This window comes from Pleurodeles waltl, chromosome 7 (genome assembly GCF_031143425.1).
Source record: "Pleurodeles waltl isolate 20211129_DDA chromosome 7, aPleWal1.hap1.20221129, whole genome shotgun sequence".
Lineage (NCBI taxonomy): Eukaryota > Metazoa > Chordata > Amphibia > Caudata > Salamandridae > Pleurodeles > Pleurodeles waltl.
In genome coordinates this window covers 1,082,354,837-1,082,376,465 of record NC_090446.1, presented here as the reverse complement: position 1 = coordinate 1,082,376,465, position 21,629 = coordinate 1,082,354,837, and the positions used below count along the sequence as shown (strand labels likewise).

The window sequence follows — 21,629 nt, the reverse complement described above, 5'->3', positions numbered from 1 at the left end:
CTGTCGTCATAGCTTTTTGTGAGTCTCTCTAGGTCTCTTCCCCTGGTTTGGGGGTCTATGGTAAAATGCACTTCAGGTTCAGATGCGGGTGCCGGGTGGCCGGTTCCCGAGGGTAGGCCCTGTGTGTCCTGTGGGGTCTGGGCAGTCGTTTCCATGGACTGGGTTTGGTCTTGAAGTCCTTCTAAGAATGCTCTCAGGTCCTCCGGGTTGTAAAAGTTCTGTGATTCCCCATTCTTGGTGATCCACATCCTGGCCGGCTCAAATAGACCAAATTTCACATCTAAGCGATGGAGTTGGGTGCGGAAAGACAGGAAGGCTTTCCTTCGTTCTGCAGTCTCCTTGGAAAAGTCAGCTGATATCCGGATTTCCAGATTATCCGATCGGAGCGGCCCTTGTGTTCGAGCCGTCTGTGGTAGTTGGCGGACCTGCAGATGTCGTAGCATACAGACTATAATTGGACGGGCGGCCATTTCCATCCTGTCCCTTGGGGCCCAGTCTGTGCGCCCTTTGGAATTCCAAGGGGGGGGGGTCAAATGTTATGTCCGTTAGTTTGGGTAGTATGTCCCGCAAGTAGGAGAATATGTCTGCGCCTTCAACACCCTCCGGGAACCCAAGGAGGCGAACGTTGTTCCTGCGGCTCCTGTCCTCCAAATCCGTCAGCTTGCTGCGAAGGTGCAAAAGTTCTGGGTCTCTATCGGTCCAGAAGGCTACTTGATTTTCCACTGTTGCCACACGTTAGTCGAGCCCAGATATCTGCGACTGGAAACCGGCTATATCCAGGCACATAGATCTTGTCTCCGTCGTCAGCGCCACCATGGCGTTGTCCATACCCTCCAGTTTACAGCTCACCGCCGATATCTCCTGCAATATACGGTCCATTGTCGCACCTTGTGTGTCGTCTGCCATGTTGGTGCAAGGGAGGGGTGGAGGGTCCGCTTCTGAGGAATGTTTCTGCTGGCGGAGGGCTTCAGAGAATAGTAGTTTGCGGGCTGGTTTACCCATTGCTTTGCCCGTCGTCTTGCCCCTGGGCATTGCGGGTTCCCCTGTTCAGGCAGGGATCCAAAAAGTGTCTGACTGTGACGCAACAGATGCTTGCCGCAAAATCTCAAGAATCAGGCCTCTGGGCATCCGGGCAGAGCGCAGATCCAGGCACAGGTACAGTCTCAGGCACTCCCCCCACGTGTCCAAGGGAGGGAGGAGGTCAATACAGTAGTAAGTCCGGATGGGCGTTAATTGGAGATGTGGGGGCCATAGGTGTTCTCTGCGTAGGCACCGGCGGCTTCCCCACTCACCTGGAGGTCCTGGCACGTCTGGGGTCCCGGGGGGGAGGGAGGGGGGGAAGGAGCTCCGTGGTTCTCTGTTCCAAGCCAGGAAAGGGAAGGGGGGGGGGATCCCCGGAGCTGTCACCATTCCCGTTGAGCCGTCCAGATGTGAGTGTTGTGGCCGCCGAGAGTGGAATCCACTAGGCACCAAGGCTTATGCAGTGTACCCTTCCCTCCTTTGCTCGCCCGTCCGAGAGAGTTTGTGCCACCTGCCCCGTCAGTCCAAGAGTCCTACGGGTGTTCGACGTGGGCAGGGTTTCAGTTCTTTTTAACTTTTTTAATAGTATTTTTATTTTTTTCCCCTTTTTATTTTGTATTTGTAGTTTTTTTTTGGCTTTGTACAGTTGGTGTGGGGGGGCAAGCGGGGGGCCACCAGCGATGCCTCCACTCCCCCTGAGGCAGCAGCGGTCCTGGGATCTCTGAAGAAGGGACTCCGCAGGTCCCGGTTCCTGTAATGGGAGGAGGGAGGGTCCCATGGCGTTGTTACCGCTCTCCGCAGGCCGCCTAGGTCTCCGGCACGCCCGCGGGGGCGGAGGTCCTCCAAGCTCCGAGAGAGGAGAGGGAGGAAAGGAGCGAAGCGAGCGGGGAAAGCCTCCAGGCTCCCACCTCCCTCGATGGCCAGAGGAGGGAGGCGAGTCTCCAGATCCTGGTCTTCTTTCTACTTGAGGCCGCGGCTCAGCTTCCTGCCGCAGGCCTCAACGCCATCTTTCTCGCTCCCCGTGCGCCCGGAGGGGGGAGCACGCTTTTTCCACGGGCGGCGCACCATCCGCATGTCGCCGATCCTCGGCGCTCTAATTGTTGTTGGTTTGTGGGGTCTTCGGTGCACCCCTGGCGCCGCTGCCCACGGTCTACGGCTTGCCGCCTAGCAGAGCTCGGCTCCTAGGCGGCCATCACCATTCGTGGCCAGACCATGCCCCCTACTTTATGTTTTTTTATGTATTTTCACTCATCAGAAGAAGTTACAGCAGTCCATCACGAAAAGGGATGCTGAAATCTGGTGGCGTAGAGTCAGATACTACAATGAACAATGTAGAGTAACACTGTCGGAGAAGATGGATAGTGCAATGCTTCACCTATTCCGGTCTCGGGTATGGGGGGGATCCCCACGCCAATTTGGACCTGCTATAACTGGTGGGTCTGCAGGCACCCTAGCCGGTCTATGGTTACACACAGGCCGCGCTGACTGGTGAGACTTGCTGGGCCCACATCGTGTACCCGTTTCTTGGCAAACCTTGGAAATCCTCGCTGGTAAGGTGGTCCAGGGGCTACGACTTTTCATGTTACTGAGTAAGGCACCGGTGAGGTCCTTCGGGAGGTGTCCCGGGGGGTGTATAGTTCTGGGAGCCTGAAGGCAAACTGTTTCACTATTACTTTAGATGCTTTGGAAGTGCATTAACTTTCTCGGCCATTGAAGTATTCATAAATTGTACGAATTGCTGGACATTATCGGTCTCCATGTGTGCACCACTCGCTTGTTGTATATTGTGGTTATGGGGATTTAAAGGAGGGTCCTGGGGGGCACTCAGCAACTTGCGCAGGTTGGGGCAGGGCAGTGTGGAGGGGGGGGAGGCTGTTTGGGTTGGCGGAGCTTTCAGTGGTGTAGGGTAGATGTACTATTTTCCACACATACTGCACCCTTACTGGCACACACCGCTCATTAAAAGGATGGATGTTCAACGATTCACAAGCACTTATAGGCTGTCAAACAGAATCTAGACTTTTACGACTGATCAGCTGGAATGTCTGAGGACTTAACGACCACTGGAAAATTTGGAAGCTGGTAGCCTACCTGCGCAGGCATAAGGTTGTTATTGCCATACTGCAGGAGACGCACGTAGCCCCAGATAGAAATGATCAGATACAGCGTAGAATGCAGTGACAGATTTGTGTGGTCGGATTCACAACACACGCCATGGGTGTACTCTTTTGGGCCAGGAAAGGCACAGAGCTTTGACTACAGAAGTGTGTGTTGACACAAATGGTTGTTACATAGTTGCTAAATGCTTTTTAGAAACTTTCACAATTCTATTAGTGGGCGTATATGGCCCTAATCATGACAACCCAAACTTATATAATTCCCTCAACACCAGACTAAGGGAATGGCGACCTTCCACAGATATGGGGTGGAGATGTTAACTGCTTACTCAGCTCTCAATGTGACAGATTAAAGGGCCCTCCAAGGCAGCCCTCTGCAGCAGCCTGAGCCACTATTGAGATTATACAGCGCGAGGAGTTGCTGGATTCCTGGCCCCACGAATACCCGACAATCTATGGTTACACCCACTACTCGTCCGTGCACAACATACACACTTGTATAGATTATTGGCTGCTTTCCCGGCAGCTGGCCCCTCGTATACAGGACTGTGAGATCCTAATGCGTACCCACTCTGATCACTATCCTGTGCTTCTGAGCCTAGATTTTTGTACGTCTCCCCCCACCAGCATTCTTGTGGTGGTTTTGGCCAAAGTCACTTCTGGATGAGGCCTGTAAGGCCGATTTGGATCGAGCATAAAGGATTTTTTTGCATTGAACGTAGGCACAGTGGCGAAGTTCGCCACTTTATGGGAGGCGTTTAAAATATACATTTGGGGCGTGACTATAGCAAAAAATGCAGGAGTGCTGCGTACTTGCTTTCACCAACTAGACTCAGAAATTGCAGACATAGACCGTCGACTAGTACGGGGCAGGTAAGTAGCGAGGAGGCTGTTTCGCACACCCTTGGGAGAAAATTAGTAGAATTTCAGGAGACGGCCTAAAGTGAAGTAACACATATAGGGAAATTTGCAGTGGCGTGGGTTTATGGCAACAGTGCTACGCCCCAAACAAAAGAATGACATGATCCTACAAATCCAGGATTATGCCGGTAGAGTGCTGAGCAGCACTGAGTTAGTGGTGGAGTCATTTTGCAACTATTACACAGTCTGCAGTTTGATGAGGTCGCAGTCACTGACTACCTTACTCATAACCATGTATTGGCTCACAACTGAGCACAGAGAACGATTAATGGACCCGTTGATGCCGGAAGAAATTAAAGCTGCATCAAAAGATATGCCGTCTAGAAAAGCACCGGGCACTGATGGGCAATCTGTGGTCTTTTATGAAGCTTACCAGGAGCTACTCATACCCAATCAAGGGCCAGATGTAGCAAACGTTTTGCGACTCGCAAACGGCAAAATTTGCCGTTTGCGAGTCGCAAAATGCGTATCCCAATGCAGAAATGCATTTTGCGAGTCGTTACCGACTCGCAAAATGCATTTCAGACTCGCAAATAGGAAAGGGTGTTCCCTTCCTATTTGCGAGTCGCATTGGGATGCAATACCATTTGCGACCGCATATGCGGTCGCAAATGGCATCGCAGTTACCATCCACTTCAAGTGGATGGTAACCCAATCGCAAATTGGAAGGGGTCCCCATGGGACCCCTTCCAGTTTGTGACTGGAGCCCAAAATATTTTTTCAGGGCAGGGAGTGGTCCAAGGGACCACTCCCTGCCCTGAAAAAAACCCGAAACTAAAGGTTTTGGTTTTTTTTTTAAGTGCAGCTCGTTTTCCCTTAGGGAAAACGGGCTACACTTCAAAAAAATAAAAAAATGCTTTATTTAAAAGCAGGTCGCTAACATGGAGGTCTGCTGACGTCAGCAGGCCTCCATGTTAGCGAGTGCCTATACTCGCAATGGGGCCGCAATTTGCGACCCACCTCATGAATATTCATGAGGTGGGTCATTGCGACCCCATTGCGAGGTGCAGTCGGTGTCTGAGACACCGTACTGCATAGCAATTTGCGACTTGCAAATTGCGAGTCGCAGGGACTCGCAATTTGCAAGTCGCAAATTGCTTTTTTCCTACATCTGGCCCCTAGTCACCTTATTAGAGAAGATGGCAGTCGACGGGTGCTTGCCACCCACCATGCGCGAGGCACTGATTGACGACAAAACAATGGACAAACTGTCGTTCAGTAATGTAATGTAATTCGAGATTTTTAAAGCGCGTTCCTACTCAAAGAGCATCGAAGCGCTGGGAAGAAAGCACGTAGTAAAAAAATAGACAGAGGATAAGAAAAATAACAGAAATAATGAAGACAGAAAAACATCCAATAGAAGAAACTGAAACAAACTAAATCAAAGACCCTGATCTTGATGTACCAAAAAATTAACGAGGAAAGAGCCAAGTTTTCACCATTTTCCTAAATTTTATATAACCTGATTCTTGCCTAATATTCTGTGGGAGAGAGTTCCATCCTCTGGCTGCAGCTACTGTAAAAGCTTTGGCCCTCATTACGACCCTGGCGGTATAGAACCGCCAGGGCCGCGGCACGCGGGAGCACCGCCGACAAGCCGGCGGTGCTCCAATGGGCATTCCGACCGCGGCGGTAAAGCCGCGGTCGGACCGGCAACACTGGCGGTCTCCCGCCAGTGTACCGCCGCCCATTGGAATCCTCCAAGGCGGCGCAGCTAGCTGCGCCGCCGAGGGGATTCCGACCCCCCCTACCGCCATCCAGTTCCCGGCGGTTCTCCCGCCGGGAACCGGATGGCGGTAGGGGGGGGGGGGGGGGTCGCGGGGCCCCTGGGGGCCCCTGCAGTGCCCATGCCAATGGCATGGGCACTGCAGGGGCCCCCGTAAGAGGGCCCCGCTAGTATTTCACTGTCTGCATAGCAGACAGTGAAATACGCGACGGGTGCCGTAGCACCCGTCGCACCTTCCCACTCCGCCAGCTCGATTACGAGCCGGCTTCATGGTGGGAAGGTCGTTTTCCCCTGGGCTGGCGGGCGGCCTTTCGGCGGCCGCCCGTCAGCCCAGGGGAAAAGTCAAAATACCCGCCGCGGTCTTGCGACCGCGGTACGGTATTTTGACGGCGGGACTAAGGTCCGAATGAGGGCCTTTGTCTCCCCATTTGGCTTTATGTGTGCGAGGGACCTGAATCAAGTGAGCTTGGGAAGACCTCAAGCTTCTTTTAGGTACATGCAGGAGGAGTCTGGAAGTCAGGTACCGTGGTCCTATTCCATGAACTGCCTTAAAAGTAAGACAGAGCGACTTAAACTGGATACGCTGCGCCACTGGTAACCAATGTAATTTCCTAAGACTCTCTCTAACTGATATACATCATGGGAGATTAAGAACCGCTCTGACAGCGGAATTCTGAACTAATTGGAGTCTTTTTATCAGCCCCTTATCCAGATTTAGGAACAGTGCATTACAGTAGTCTATCTTGGACATTACCAATGCCAGGATAGCAGATACTCTCCATTCATGTAACAGATAGGGGAAGATTTTTCTGAGCATTTTAATTGACCATAAACTGATGTTTACCACATGATTAATCTGTTTTTTAAAAGACAGATGTTTGTCGAACAAGATGCCTAGGTTTCTAGTAACAGTAGTGGGCACAGGGCAGTTACCACATTCAGAGGGCCACCACCGTGAGTTCCGTAAATTCTTTCCAGGTCCAAAACATAAAACTTCAGTTTTGGTGGCATTCATCTTTAGCCAGTTGGTCTTCATCCATTTACTCACTTCCACCATACAATTACTAAACTGATCTGCAACCTCCTCCCATGGCTGATTAATAGGAATAATAAGCTGTGAGTCATCAGCATAGGAAGATGGAATGAAACCAAAAGTACGAATTAGACTAGCCAAAGGCGCTACATACACATTAAACAATGTGGGGCTGAGGGAAGATCCCTGCGGAATCCCACATGGCAGAAGATAAGGTCTAGATTTGAAATCACCACAGCTAACTGTGGTCCATCTATTTGTAAGAAAAGACTTCAAAAGTTTAAGCGCCTTGTCCCTCAAACCCACATGATGCAAACAGGACATTAATAGTGTGGGAGAGATAGTGTTGAAGGCAGCGGATAATTCTAAAAGAACCAAAACGGCCCCCTTGCCTTCATCCACCATCCTTCGAATAGTATCAGAGGATGAGATTAGGGCAGTTTCAGTACTATGCCCTTTTCTGAACCAGTATTGGGAGATATCAAGAGCATCCACTTTTGTTAAAAACTCGATCAATTCAGAGTTCAATTTTTTTTCTAGAATCTTTGCCAAAAATGGGAGACGTGCTATTGGCCGCAAATTACTCATGTCCTGATTATCCCCCTCTGTTTTTTTCTTGAGGGGTACTACTATTGTTTCTTTCCAGATAGATGGGTACTCCCCAGACATAGCTACCTCTTGGTAAATGGGGACCAACATCCGTGCCATTAAATCCGGAACCAAGTGAAAAATGGAAGGAGGACACGGATCCAGAGGGGAGCCCGATTTAATTTCAAGAATCTTCTTTTTAATAGTATCCATGGAAGGGGGTTGGAAATATGACATTAGTGACTGGTCATCTGCTGTAGCACTCTCGGTTATCATGGGGGGTAATACTTCGGGAATAATCTGGGTGTCAAAGTTGCTATGTATTTGCAATATCTTATTTTCAAAATGAAAAGCAACTTTGTCACAGAAACCCTGAGAGTTTTCTAGACCAGCCGGCTTCATGGGCACAGTTAGGGCCTTAATAGTCTTAATAAGTTCCCTGTGGGCATTAGTAGCCTCCTTTACTTTGGTAGTATAAAATTTAGATTTGGCCATAAATTGTGCTGCTTTATAAGCCTTTAGAGTGGACTTAAGGGCCACCCTTTCCTCAGGTACTGGATTAAGTTTCCACCATCTTTCCTGCTGTCGATACTTTCTTTGAAAGAGTTTGAGGTCTTTTGTAAAACAAGGGTGACCTGGTTTCTTCTGACTATTGGGCCTTCTAATTACGGGGGGTACCATTTCTTCCATGGTCATTTCCACTCCTTTCAGAAAGCTGTCAATCAGGGGCAAGGCCATAGCTTTAGCCTTATCCCAACCAGCTTCTAAAGCTGGGCCTAATTCCTCTACTTTAACCTGTTTCCATGACCTGTCTACCTTGTTCGTTTCCACGTTAGCAGCCCCAACATTCTTTGAGGCGAGTTTAAATTTCAGCAGATGATGATCCGTCCAACTCAACTGTATCATGGTTACCTCCACCTGGTGAGTAGCTCGTGCAAACACCCCATCCAGAATATGCCCTGCAATATGGGTGGCCGACGAGACTCTGGAGGTCCAATCCAGGGCCTCCATTAAGTCAATTAATTCACAGATCTTAGGAGTTGACGTCTCAAAGTGCATGTTAAAATCGCCCAATATCACAGCTTTTGCAGACAAGGCAGACAGTATCTAGGACTATCTCCTTCAATAGCAGGCACAGACTAATTCATTTCCAATACATTAACCAGGAATCTTGCACTCCAGCTCGATTGCAGGGGTATGGGCTTCGCGATAGTGCAGCGTGTTCCCGATGCACAGAGGAAGTGGCCGACTTTCTACACTTGGCTAAGGGTTGCCCGGGCATATACAGTTTTTGGCGAGCAGCATTCAGGCAGTTGTTTATTATTGGTGATGAGCCATTGGACCCCGACCCCTGGTTGGCATTGCTTGGCTACGATAAGCAATTACAAGCAACTATTCGACGCCTGACTGCAATGGGGCTACTACCTGCGAAACAACGAGTAGCTGTGTGCTGGGGGTGGGGGGCCTCTGCCGACGATAAAAGAATGGATAAGGGACATGACATACTCTAACGCACAGTCAGATACATATGGTGAACTCCTCCCCAGCTGTAGCCGTGCCAGAGACATCTGGGGACCTTTTTAGACTTACCTCTCTGGACTGGACACAGGGGCACAGGAGGAGGGAGGCGCTTCTTCGCAGGCTATGGGTGCCACTGGATAATAGGGATCCTAATCCTGACGGATGGACCTGAATGTGGTCAAAAGCTGATAAATGGATATACACATTCTGCATAATACCCATTTCCACTGCTGTGTGACTTACTTTGACTAAGTGATCTTCTTAATGTCAAGGAGGGCTAACCTCCCTAGAGGAGCCAAAAGGATTACTGTGAGATGGCTAAGGTTTGCGATAGGAGACATTCTGTCAATTTACAACTACTTCTAGTTTGGTTTCACTGACGTGATGAGTGCTAAACATGATATGGTGCAAGAACGATGGCTTGCCAATGTGCCCTGCCTTCTGATTTTTGTTTGATGACAGTCTGTCTTGTTTATAAAATGTTTCAAAAATGCAATAATTAATAAAAAAAAAGTAAAACCATGAAAGCCTTAAAGAAGTTGCAGAGTTAAGGGCAAAAGGTAGGCAACAGAAAAGCAGAACTAGCAGAAGAGCACCTTCCACAACTGAGGAGGATGAGGATAACCAATGCGATGCCTTTCACCTTTTATCGCTTACACAGTATCTAAGCAACTGTGCTGGAGGGATGATCAGTCTACATTTATTCAACACCAGCTGACCATCTTAACGCAAGTGAGCAGTTTTGCAAAATTAGAGAAGAATGTTAATAGTTTAAGGAAGAACTCCAGCCCATTAATGCTTGTATCATCTCAAAAGGACTGACATCAATCAGTTACTGACAGTCATAAGGGCTGTTGAGGTTATGGACTGACTACTACCGAAAGTCAAATGGCAGACAGAACTATGCCTGAATCACCAAACAACTTGTATACAGATTCCAGACCATCCAGAATACCTCTGCAAGTCTCATACTCGGCTTCCCATGCTGCATACACCACACACTGCACCTAAGGGATGGCTCATCATTCACAAGCGCAGCCAACTTAAACTTCATATGCACACATACAAAGGCCTACACAACACATGACCATAATACCTGAACAGATACGAACACTTTCACCAACATACCTATGCAGACACCTACTTTCGGCCTCACTCGTACACGTTTCCCCGCATCCACAAAAGCAAAACTGGAAGTCGCTCAGTCTCCTACATCACACCCAAAAAATTGAACAATATCTCTCAACACATCAGTGCCTTCTTCTAACTTCTCAAGTTCCGTAAGAAGCTAAAGACCTAGCTCTTCGTAAAGCACCTTGGGCACCACACACCTGCCCAAGTGCCTGAATCCCTCTTGGGGGATTAGTGTGCTATACAAATCAATATATTATAACATAAGATCCCTTGGGATGATGCCACTGTTAAAAACGACACAGATGCTCTTAATAAAGTAATGGAATTATTAGGAAAATGACGAGTGGCATGCACTGAGGAAAGCATTCTGCAACTAACCATAAACAATGGCTGACTGACATGATTTATTGTAAAAAACAATTAGAGACCTATGCTGAGGAACTACCGACGCCATTGCGTCCCAGAGACATTTGGGCCCCTCTAACAGTTCTTCTACTGTCAAACCCTGACATAGTTCAACATACTTTATAATATGGAGGGGTGCCCGGGAGGTGAGGGTATCAGTATTGTGGTATAGACAGCATTATTAATATATTACACCTGTAATGTGTGTTTTCGATTCAAGACAACCAATGGCACATTGTTTCTTTTATATTATATATGCTGAAAAAATCAATATATTTTTTTTTTAATAAAGTAATGGAAATATGCCCAGTCAAAACAGCCTGAACAAAAATCAAAAACTAATCAGAAATTGGGGGAGTGGGGGTTGAGGCCTTTTGGATTCCTTAAACGGACAGAAATCTATATTTAACCAAAATATTGGTAACTGAAATGCTATTAAAACTGCCTCTGAGGATGCAGGGCATATCTTCGTTTGAGGGATACTTCCTAAAAACCAGGAAAAGTTACGTTTCAGTGTGCTATGAAAACTATGAGAAGGTAAGACGATAGGGGGGAATGGAAAGGGTGGTAGAAATTAGAGTGGCTGGGCAGGGGAGGGAAAGTGGTTGATTTGTTCCCCTCAGGAACTCCTATCACCACTGGGGGCAACAGGGACCCTGATCAGACTGTGATGCCTAATTTCTTACCCCAACCACTGTCATTAGCTCCTTACTAAGATGGGCCAAGAGAAGAAGACTGCCCTATCAGTACATTAAACCCTATTGATAAAAAAAAAAGAAGTTTGTATGTACAATGTGGGTTCAAAGCAAACTCACTTCCTGTCTCATCATCACTGCACCCTGTTGATTTAACCTTAAGGCTTTAGATGTCTCCCTCCTTCTATTCTCCAGTACGACTATAGATTTGTATTTCTAAACAGAAGGCTCTCCACTCTGTCTTCATTCCAGTTCCAACTCCTTAGGCCCCACATAAAATCAACACGCCTTTTTTGTTAAGTTCCCCTTGCTCAAATATTTTAGAGTGAGATTTATTGTGTAACCTGAATTGGTCTATGTACTGACAAATCAACATCACACCATCTTTCGAGTATTAGTACACAATTTTAGAACTTGTCCCCCTTCCCTATGGTCTCAGCATGCCAAGGTAGGGTGTGTCCTCACTACTGCACCTGTTAAAGTTTAGGGAGTCCCAGGTAGAGGCTCACTTAGATCCACCAATACAAAAAGCGGAGGAAGGAATCTCCTCTGTAATTTCTGCTTTGTTATCCCAACCTATCTTCATCGCAACTGCAAGCCTCTGCAACACCTAATTTTAGCCATCAAGAAACCTAGAAAAGGCACATGCTGCTTGTAGAAGACTTTCTAGTAGTTAATTCCTTGGTGCTTCCTGCTTTTTCTATCATCCCATGCTCTTTGCCCTATCTACTGCTTCACATTTACTTGTGTTATTTTTATTTAACTTTCCTCACTATCCCAATACACCCGGATATCTAATTTGTAGATGTGTTCACATGTAAGGGTCAACAGCTGAGGAATCATTATCCAAGTTAGTTAACACTCAATATTTTCACATGCCCTAAAAATGTGGGGGGGGGGGGGTGGCGGGGAATAAGTGGCACGGTTCAGAGGGAGCCAGAGGTAGAGATAAAGGGCAGAGTTTCCCTCAAACCAGTTGGTCATCTAGAATATCTTGGCCCAATTTAGACTTTTTTACTTACACTGCCTTACTGAATACACAGCATACTAGCACTGTATATAATCTGGACTATTTCTAGCTAATCTGGCCAATGATTGCATTTTTTTTAGAATTATTTTTCTTTTTACATATTCAGTTTGCAGATCAGTCATTCATAGAAAAATAGCGTTGTTTCAATTTCAATAAAAAATTAAATAGATTCTTACCTTTCATGATAAAGAAACACATAAATGGTTCCTCCTGCAGCCATTAGCCAGATAAACCAGCGCATGTGAGATGCCAGTGGTCCAAGTTCACGTAGATTTAACCTATTTAATGTACAAATACAAATAGGGTTTATGGTTAGAATTTACTTAATAAAATGATTTTGCAAGTGACCCACACGAAGTTTCCCACGTGTCTGATTTTCAGACGATCTTGAACGAAGCAGGATGGGGTAAGTGAAGACATGCTGCCTTGACCTTTACTCCATTCACATGGATGTGCTTGTGACAGGGAGACAAGTGCAGTGCACCACTAAGGTGGACCTAGATGGGGCCTGTGCATTTCTCAAGGCCCCCACATTTCCCACCTCTGACCCCATTTGTGAGCCACGGCCATTCCTCAAATGCCTCAACAGTATTTACACCCAGACTACTAAGGGAAAACCGAGCTGAAGTATTTGCTCACTATGAAAGGAACCCCCAAAAGTTAGATGTCTAAGTTTAATGAGAAGTATGGAACACAATAATTCAGATGAGATGGCTGGCTTCTGCCGTGCATGATTATTTCCTAATTTTACTAGAAAGGCAAGTTTCAGTGTGAACATATAGAAACTATTTTAGATTAAAAAATAAATAAAAAAAAGCAATACATATATTAATTTGATAAATTCCTTTTTTGTTGTGTCCGCAATCACTGTTAATCAGTCTTCTGTATATAAAGTATAATTATAACCAGGGCAAATAGTGTCTGAGCAAAGACACCGGTGGGTCCTTAATAAGGTCTATGAAGTTAAAGGAGGTAGAAAAATTTAGAAAATGGGATTACTTGATGGCCCACAGCTTTAATGAGTATACATTTATCTATATTCTATGGCATACATGGCACAGATTCTCATTGAGAATGCTGGCTGTGTAGTGCACAAAGGCGGTTTTAAAGCATCAGAAGCAAAGAAAGAGGCTGCAGCTAAGTAAGTCTATGAAGTAACAAGAGGAAGGAAAATGGCCAGGCTTTGTAAGCTTGACTGTTCTCATATACCATCAATATCCAATGTTCCTATGCAATATCATAATAGTGTTCGGTGAGACAGAGTGGAAAGATAATAAACAGAGCTGGGTGTGTGTACATATAGAAAATCTTACTACCACTATACTCAAAATTAATGAAAAGATTAAAGGTCCGGTGAGAAAACTGGGTTGAGGGCTACAACCATACTCAGATAACAGCCAGAGTCCTCATCAGGGTGAACCACAATAAGTTACTAAATTAACATGTGCTATCCCTCTGGTAAACTGGCACAAAAGCAGCCAGGCTTAACTTAGAGACAATGTGTAATGTAAAGTATGTATGCAGTATACAAAAAGCAATGTAGTGAAAACACAAATGCAAGAAAAGCCCAACACCAATTTAGAAAAAAATAGAGAAAGTTTAAAAAAATTATTTGACACCAAAATGCAATCAGCAGAAGCGAAATAATAACTTTTTTAAATGGAAAATAACACCTAAAAGATCAAATCACTAACCTCAGACACAGTCGACAGCTATGGGCAAGCACAATGGGTTGCCGGTCGGATACAGAAAGTAGATTGTACTTAAAAGAAATTAGCTTTCTACTTAAAAGAAATTTTAGAAGAAAATTACTGCGCTGGTAAAGTTCAGCGTGGCGGGGCAGTAGGCAGTGTCCGTAGAGGAAGCATCGTTGTCAGGGAGCCACTGGACGAAGCTGCTGTGAAGAGTCCTATGTTCGGATTTAGTCTCTTTTTATGCAAGTCAAAAATCTCCAGAGGGACGAAGCAGCAGGCTGTAACTGACTAGGTCTCCGTGAGGCCAGACAGAACTTCTGAGAGGAGCAACTGAACAGGATTTGTTTTCGCATAGAAGAATGCAGTAGGAGCTGCCGCAATGTCAGGCCGACCAGCAATGCACCTTGGGCGGATGGACAAGCGGATTGATCCTGGTCTCTTCTAGGCTCTCAGAGTATGTTTTGCATTTTGGCTAACTGGACACTTTGAACACCACTTCAAGGGTCTAGGACTGGAGATTCAAGATTCACTCAGGCAGGTGTGGGCTGAAGATGGTTGGAGCCTTTTCTGTCCCTGAAGCTCTGATCAGAAGGCCAACCAACTAGCCCTTGAAGTTACTCTCGAAGTCCTGGGTTCAAGGAGAAAAGCAGGGCAGACCTCTTGAGACTCTGAGCAGGCTTCAGGCAGCAGAGCAGTCCTTCTTGGTCAGATAAAGCAGTCCTTCTGCAGTACACAGCAGCAGGCAGTCCTCTGAGAGTCATTCCACATGTCCAGAAGAGAATTGAAGAAGGGGTCTGAGGGTCCCATTTTAATAACTAGTGCCTCCTTTGAAAAGAGATAAACCTCTGGGAGTTTCTCTTCATAGAAGTGTCTGGAATGCCCTGCCCTGGTCCCACTGTCTGCAGACACAACAGGGTAGTGTAAAGTTCTTTGTGTGAGAGCAGGTTAGTTGTCCTAAGTGCAAGGGAGGCTGTGCGCAGCCCCTCCCTCCCCCCCACCACCACTCCTGCCCAAGGAGGCCCATTCAGGTAGACCAAATCCCTCTATTGTCTGGCTGTATGGGAAGAATACACAAAGGAATACTACCAACCGCACACAGTCGTGTGAACCCAGGAACAGGGTGCAGGCACCAAGTGGTTAGGACAAGAAATGCCACTTTTCAGAAAATCATACTTAAATCCAACTTTACCATTAAAAAGGATTTTAAATTACAATTCCTGAGACACCAAAACATGACTTTCCTACCTGCTGCCAATCAAAGGTTATCACTTATTAAATGTAAACACGTAACTCAATGTCATTTAATGGGAGAGGTGAACTTCACAATAGCGAAAAAGGAATGTGTGAGTTTTTCACTTCCATGCCTATGCGAAATGTATTGCTGTGTCATTTTTTTTATTTTTTACCTTTGGCAAAGCCAATTGGCTTATCCAATGCGAGGGCTGTTGGCTTAGTGAATGTTAATGTTTTTAAGCTATGATGAATAGCAGCATGCCTGCTGTTTAGCATGGCTGATAGCAAAGTAAAAAAGCATAAAGTCTGAGCCTGTAGACTGGTAGAATGGCTGTAGGTGTGAGTGTGAAAATTAGCTGGGTGCGTAATAATATTTTAATTGCAAAATCTTTACAACAAATAAAAAGATCATGCCTATTTTAAAATACATCTCAGAGTATTCAGCAAGAAATCACCTTTTCTGCTTTTTTAGCGCAAACTCGACCAAAAGGTATCGGAGTGCTGTACATGAGCACCAGTTGCATTTATTCATTTTTACAGTGTGACACATTATGTGTGTGGGGGGGGGGAGAACATTTTTACAGTGCGACGTGAGTTTACCTTTGAGGCCTTAGCGGGGATTTATGGTAATTATCCATCTTGACAATTTTTTTTCGTTTCGTCTCAAGATCACGTGCCTCCGAGTGCTCAGTGAGCCTGCACACCTTGCCCGGACAAAGAATGCGGTGGGAATAGGGGTGCTGAGAAACAGGCTATTGCAAGAGCAGGACATGAGCTGTGATACAGGAGGAGAGCGGGTAAAGGACTGACATGAGAAGAGGGTCATAAAACAATGACTTCTTTGAAAAGATAAAAGCGCCACAGTCCTGCCTTGGAATGAAGCACAGCAAATAGACTATCAAAAAGAAAGAGTAAACTGACCCGGTCCTTCTCTTCTTGTGACCCCGCATCTGTGAGCTCTTACTAATACAACAAGTAACACAAGCAGTCTCTGGCTGTATTTACAACTGGCTGCGAGCACTGTGCAGATTGCGAATATTGTGCCATGTCCCATAAGACACATTGCAAAGCACACGGATGTGGATGCCTGCTTTGGCCCCGGGGGTACCAGAAAGTGCACAAAGGACTCAGGAGCCCGCAAGGAGGTCCCTGCTTGTGGCCCGGGGGAATAGTGGCGTGCACTCCATCGGAGCATGAAACGGACCCAGGCACACCCAATCTGAGCAGCGGCTGAGCCCTTTGGTAATAGGGCAGTGCTGTAGAGGCAAAACATTATTTTGGAAGTAGTTAACAAATGCTACTAGCAGATCTGAGAGACAGCATAAGCACTGCCTAGGCTCGACTGAAAAGTCCCACAAAGGATGAAAACAGTACTTCGGCAGGGAAACTGATAAGAGAAGCACACTTAGAAAAAGCAGAGGTATATGCACGAAAATAGTGTGCTAGCCAATCGAAACAGAAGAAAAGTAAGTGGCAAGTGCAGGAACCAATGAAAGCAAGGGGGGGGGAGGGATGTTAATACCCTTTGAAGATTTATATTAAATACAATAGATTTCAGAAGCACAGAGCAAGCGCTGTGTAGGTGAAACCTGATAAAAAGGGAGTTTAAGGCTTGGTGAGGGGGTTACTTTGGCAAGTCCAACTGACAGTTTCAAACTGCCAACAGGCTGCAATGGCAGGTCTGGGACATGTTTTAACAACTACCTTTAAGTGGGTGGCACAATAAGTACTGCAGACCCACTCGTAGCATTTAATTTACCAGCCCTGGTTATATAATATTACCAGTGCATTATAAGTAAATTAAATATGCCAATCAAGTGTAAGCCAATTTTATCAGGTTTTAGAGAGTCACTACAAGCACCTTAACACTAGCTAGTAGTGATAAAGTGCAGCGAGACCCAAAAGCTAACAAAAGAGTGTTAAAAAGCAGGACGGGAACAGCAAGGCGTTTGGGGCGGACGCTGCAGAGAGATCCTTTTACAAACCAGGTGGAACAAAATAATCATATGCTTTTGCACATTTTTTCTGTTCCGCCGAATTATTTGCTTTTACATTTTTCCACATCCAGATTTCCTGTGTGTGAAAAAACTAGTAGCAGCCAAGTCTCAATTCTTTCATAGAGGGCTTCCAAATCTAGAAAAATGCTTTCCCTTCCCTAATCTACTCCTCTGCTCTCATCTCCCTTATTTGCCATCCTATACATACACATAGCCCATTACCACCAGCTAATTTGTATGTGTTAGAACTCCCGCCACCACCTCCTTGTTCCCTCCCCCCACCACAGAATTAGGAATTCACTGAGGCTTTACGGCCAGAAAAAAAAAAAAAAAAAAACAACAGTCCCAGACAGGAATTAGAAATTCCAAGAGGTTTAGCTCGTTTTTGCAGAGTACCGGACAGATTCACTACACAAGAACAATAAATTGGCATGCAAGTTTATTGTGCAGTAAATCTGCCCCAGTACCATGCAACTCACAATTAGGGCCTAAGCGCGTCACTTGAGTAGAGAGAAGTACTATACCATCAATGATGGCCCCACCAATGTTATCTTTGATCCCTCTTGTTCTCCCCTCCACACTCTACTTTTAAAAATCTTGTGTAGTGACAGCACTGACAAAGAGCCATGGGCACCGAACCAGAATTTGTTGGAATGAAGGTGCTATTTATCGCATGTGATAAATGATTATACCATGGAGTATGGTATTTATTAGGTGCGATAATTAGTATTACGAGATTTTGGGAAGTAACAAGTGGACTTTGGTGTTTACTGCACCAATATCTGCATGGTATAGTAAATACCATGCACTTTCCCACTGTTAAATATTGCCAGGGTTGAGATTTTTAACACACAGTAATAACTGGATGCAGTATAAAGCCATCCAACTCAGAGTTCCAATTTTTGTGCAAACAGGGGTTTATACGGGGGGCAGAAAATTCAGATTTACTTCTAATTGGAGCCACTGCCGGGTCCAGGTAGAACTCTATGTAACAACCACCATGAAAAGCCTCCCAACAAGAGGAACTTCAACTTCTTCTTAATAGAAGTAGGCAGGAAAAAATACCTTATCTAATAATCCTTCCATTACTTTAACAGCAACCACTTTCACTTAGAAGGCACAGAGTTGAAAATTCATGGTGCAATTGAATCTAGAATGTTTACACAGGAGCTTGAGTAACAAAACCAAATATTGGTGAAAAGTCACATAGTATTGTGTATCTCAGTCAAATTGGCATCCAACATCTGCAAATGGCTCCGCTACAGGCGGTCAGTAATAAGACTGTCAATATGAGAGAAAAAGGGGGGCAGTGAAGGATAAATCCCTTCAGCTGGAGCAGATGGTACACCCACAACTGCTAGGTAAATGAGATGCAAGACTTATGGCCAATTTGGCCAAATGGAGTGGGGACAAGGATTAGAGAATCCGGCAGAAATTCTCAGATTCTAAATTTCAGTTTGTTTTCCAACATAATGGACAGCCTGAAACTATTATTTGAACTAAATAGGTCTGGGCAAAACACATATTCATTAGAGTGACACTAGACTACTGTGGGGCACACAAACGATATGCAATGGGTCAGTGATACGGCGGATGAATTGCGGCAGCAAGGACCAAATCAGAAGGACTGAACAATCGACAACTAAACAAGTAGCACTCAGCAAACTGAAGACCGACAAGGCATATGTGAAGACACTGAAGATGGGGATACAACCATACTTATGTTGCAAATGAAACTAAAGGAGCAATTGTATGAAAACGACAAGCCAAAAAAGATACTAGCCTAAAGCAGGAAAAGGCTGATTTTAAATAAAATTCTTAGAACGAGAACTTTGTCTGTGGATCAAAACAGAAATTGCATCTGTTCTAATACATCCATCACACCCGTAGGTCAAAGGTTCACACATAGGCTCAAATTTACAAAAGGTCTACGTGTTGAGCACTGGTAATGACCCTTTCTTAAACCCTTATGTTCTACAAGTGTGCAATACTTGACAGTCACAAATGCAAATGTGTCCTAACAACTACAGTTCATTTCTAAATTGTTCTGTCTTCATTTAGGCCCATAGGAAACAATGTAGGGCTTTGTAGTAGCTTATGATTTTGTCACCATGTCTATAAACAAACACCACGTCAAAATACAAATTCAATATAATCGCTCACTTTGACTGACATAAGACAGTTGAAAATGCAGAATATAGGCATTTGTTCCAATGCATATTGTCTGAGATGGAGCTCCCAGTAGGTCGAGACTGAGTGCAAGTGTTTGCACCCTGCCCACAGATCTGAATGTTTTGTGAGCACATGATCATGGTCCTATCCTTTGTAAGACTTGTCCTCCTTGAATGGCAACAGCAATGGATAACAAAGGTCTGCTGCGGGAACGAGAATGCTGATCATGGAAAGAAGCACTTCTTGGGCTGAGTAACAAGATAGTTGAAAGAGGCCAAGGCTAAACCTCAGAAGAAAGACCCAAACCAAAGCTCGTAGGAAAGACTAGGTTGGAGATGGGGTGACTTCCGTCTGGTCAGACTAGACTGCTTAAATGCACTTGGGATAAGCAATTTAAAGATTTGTCAGAGTGACTGCTTTCCACACAGCATACCTTAGCCACATTTCACCCCAGGAAGGTCTGAAAATAGTAATGCCCCAGGTGGCTTGTATTGCCCGCACAGACTGATTTACAAAAGAGAATCATTTCAATTTATATTGACCCTTAAAGATTATCACTGAGGTCTGTTGCCCTACATGCCCTCTAGATTTGATCGTAGTTATTATGGGTGTGAAATTTATCGCACAACTCTCAATTCTGATCCACGTGCATCCTCTAGTTTGCTGGGATCCGAATTTAGCCTTTATTTTGTAATGAGGGCCTAAATGGTTTCTCTTGTCTACTCAGCTATATGACTATAAGAATAATTTGTTACATGCCTGTAGCTCTCTGGAAAGGGCAGACAGGAGTGATTATAGAAAGGGTGTTTTGGTCAGCTGTTTTATAAGGATTAAAAAGTAATGGGCCAAAAAAGAAAAAGTATGTAGAGAACAACTAGAATTGTCCAACACTCTGTGTTACGGCCACACGTTAAAGCTGTGTCAGCATGAAGGCACGGTATCAAATATTGTAGCATAGGTTCCTTGCACATACCAAAGTAAAATTCAATTATGCCAGAGTATCTGATTAGTTGCTGTAGGGTACGTATGACTTTCATCTCCCAAAAGTCCATCCATGTCTACCACATAAGCAATTGCGATTTCCTTGTCCCACCAGATGTACACGAATCTCAAATGGTCTCCAATCGCTTTAATGTTAAATATTTCCCAACTTCTAACTAGGCCTTTGCTCTGTAAACACCACTGGCTACTGATGTTTTAACAGCAGAAACAAATGTAGATGAATACACACAACATTTAAATAATAATATAATGGTTAGTCAACATTTATTAAATAAAACTGATTTCTCACCAGGGCGTATAGGATGCTGCAATGAAGAAGTAGATCACCATTCTGTCACACATGTGAAAACAATGCTCCATTGTCCTTAAATGAAAAGAAGACAAAAAAAAAAAAAAAAGTGTAAGGCAATGAGATACAAAATTAAACATGGACTACCTTTCTAAGCCCAATATATGAGCATATTTCAACATGGTTTACAAACCAAATTCACTAAACAGCATCTTTTGACTGATATGAAGTTTATTTTATTTTAAGTTTCTTGTTTAATCATATTGCACATTTTAAGCTGGATGATGTTTGGCGGTAACAGCATATACAAACTGAAGGGACACCAAGCATAAAGTTATTTCCTTTGTTAATATAACAATGTTATTATTTATGTTAGTCACTTAACCTCTTTAGCTGTTCTAAACAGAAAGTTTCAAGAACAAAAGGTTTCTGTAAATTGCCACACTTGATAACTTGGTAACATATTCGGTCGCATCCGATGCTCCACATTCACACTTCACTTCACATTTCAGGAAAGAACCTCAGACTACTCAGATAGCAGCGCAAACACAGCTAATACCTCAAGTAAATTAAACATGTAGAATACAGACAAATATATGATATAAATCTACCTTCCGAATGGTAACACCCTGTCTCAAGAAACTAGCTACTCTCTCTTGCTACTTCTCTAGCAGTCAGCTCAAGATTTAGAATGACCCATCCAAAGGAATTAGGATGGCCAAAATAATTTCCAATATTTAACACAAGCAAAAAAAAAAAAAAAAAAAAAAAAAAAAAAAAAAAAAAAGAAAACTGCTGGAAAATACATTATCCGGGGACTGAGATTATAGGTATCTGGATGCATGGTTTTGGCATTCTATGCACTTGTAAGTTGCAAAGAGATTTATTTAGGTGTGTGCAAATATTCAAAAAATGTGTGAGTAACTGGCTGTGGATTTACTTATACCTACTACTAAATAGAGCTGCAAATTCACTGCCGACCCATGGGATGTGTTCTGCTGAATGGTGCACTTTGTGCTCGATGGACCAGTGCCAAATGTTTTGTGTCAGAC

At 44.8% G+C, this 21,629-nt stretch overlaps 1 protein-coding gene across 3 annotated transcripts in view; it reads right to left on the bottom strand.

Moving 5' to 3' along the window:
* Window positions 1-21,629, bottom strand: part of MMD (monocyte to macrophage differentiation associated) — a 153,940-nt gene that overhangs the window by 71,247 nt on the left and 61,064 nt on the right. For all 3 annotated transcript variants that reach the window (XR_011194192.1, XM_069200023.1, XM_069200024.1), the window contains exons 5-6: window positions 20,578-20,652; window positions 12,367-12,468 (exon numbers count right to left, since the gene is read on the bottom strand). Coding sequence is in view for 2 of the 3 variants with exons in the window: in XM_069200023.1 (XP_069056124.1) it covers window positions 12,367-12,468; window positions 20,578-20,652 (177 nt within the window). In the remaining variant the exon portion in view is untranslated. The remainder of the gene's footprint in view (window positions 1-12,366; window positions 12,469-20,577; window positions 20,653-21,629) is intronic.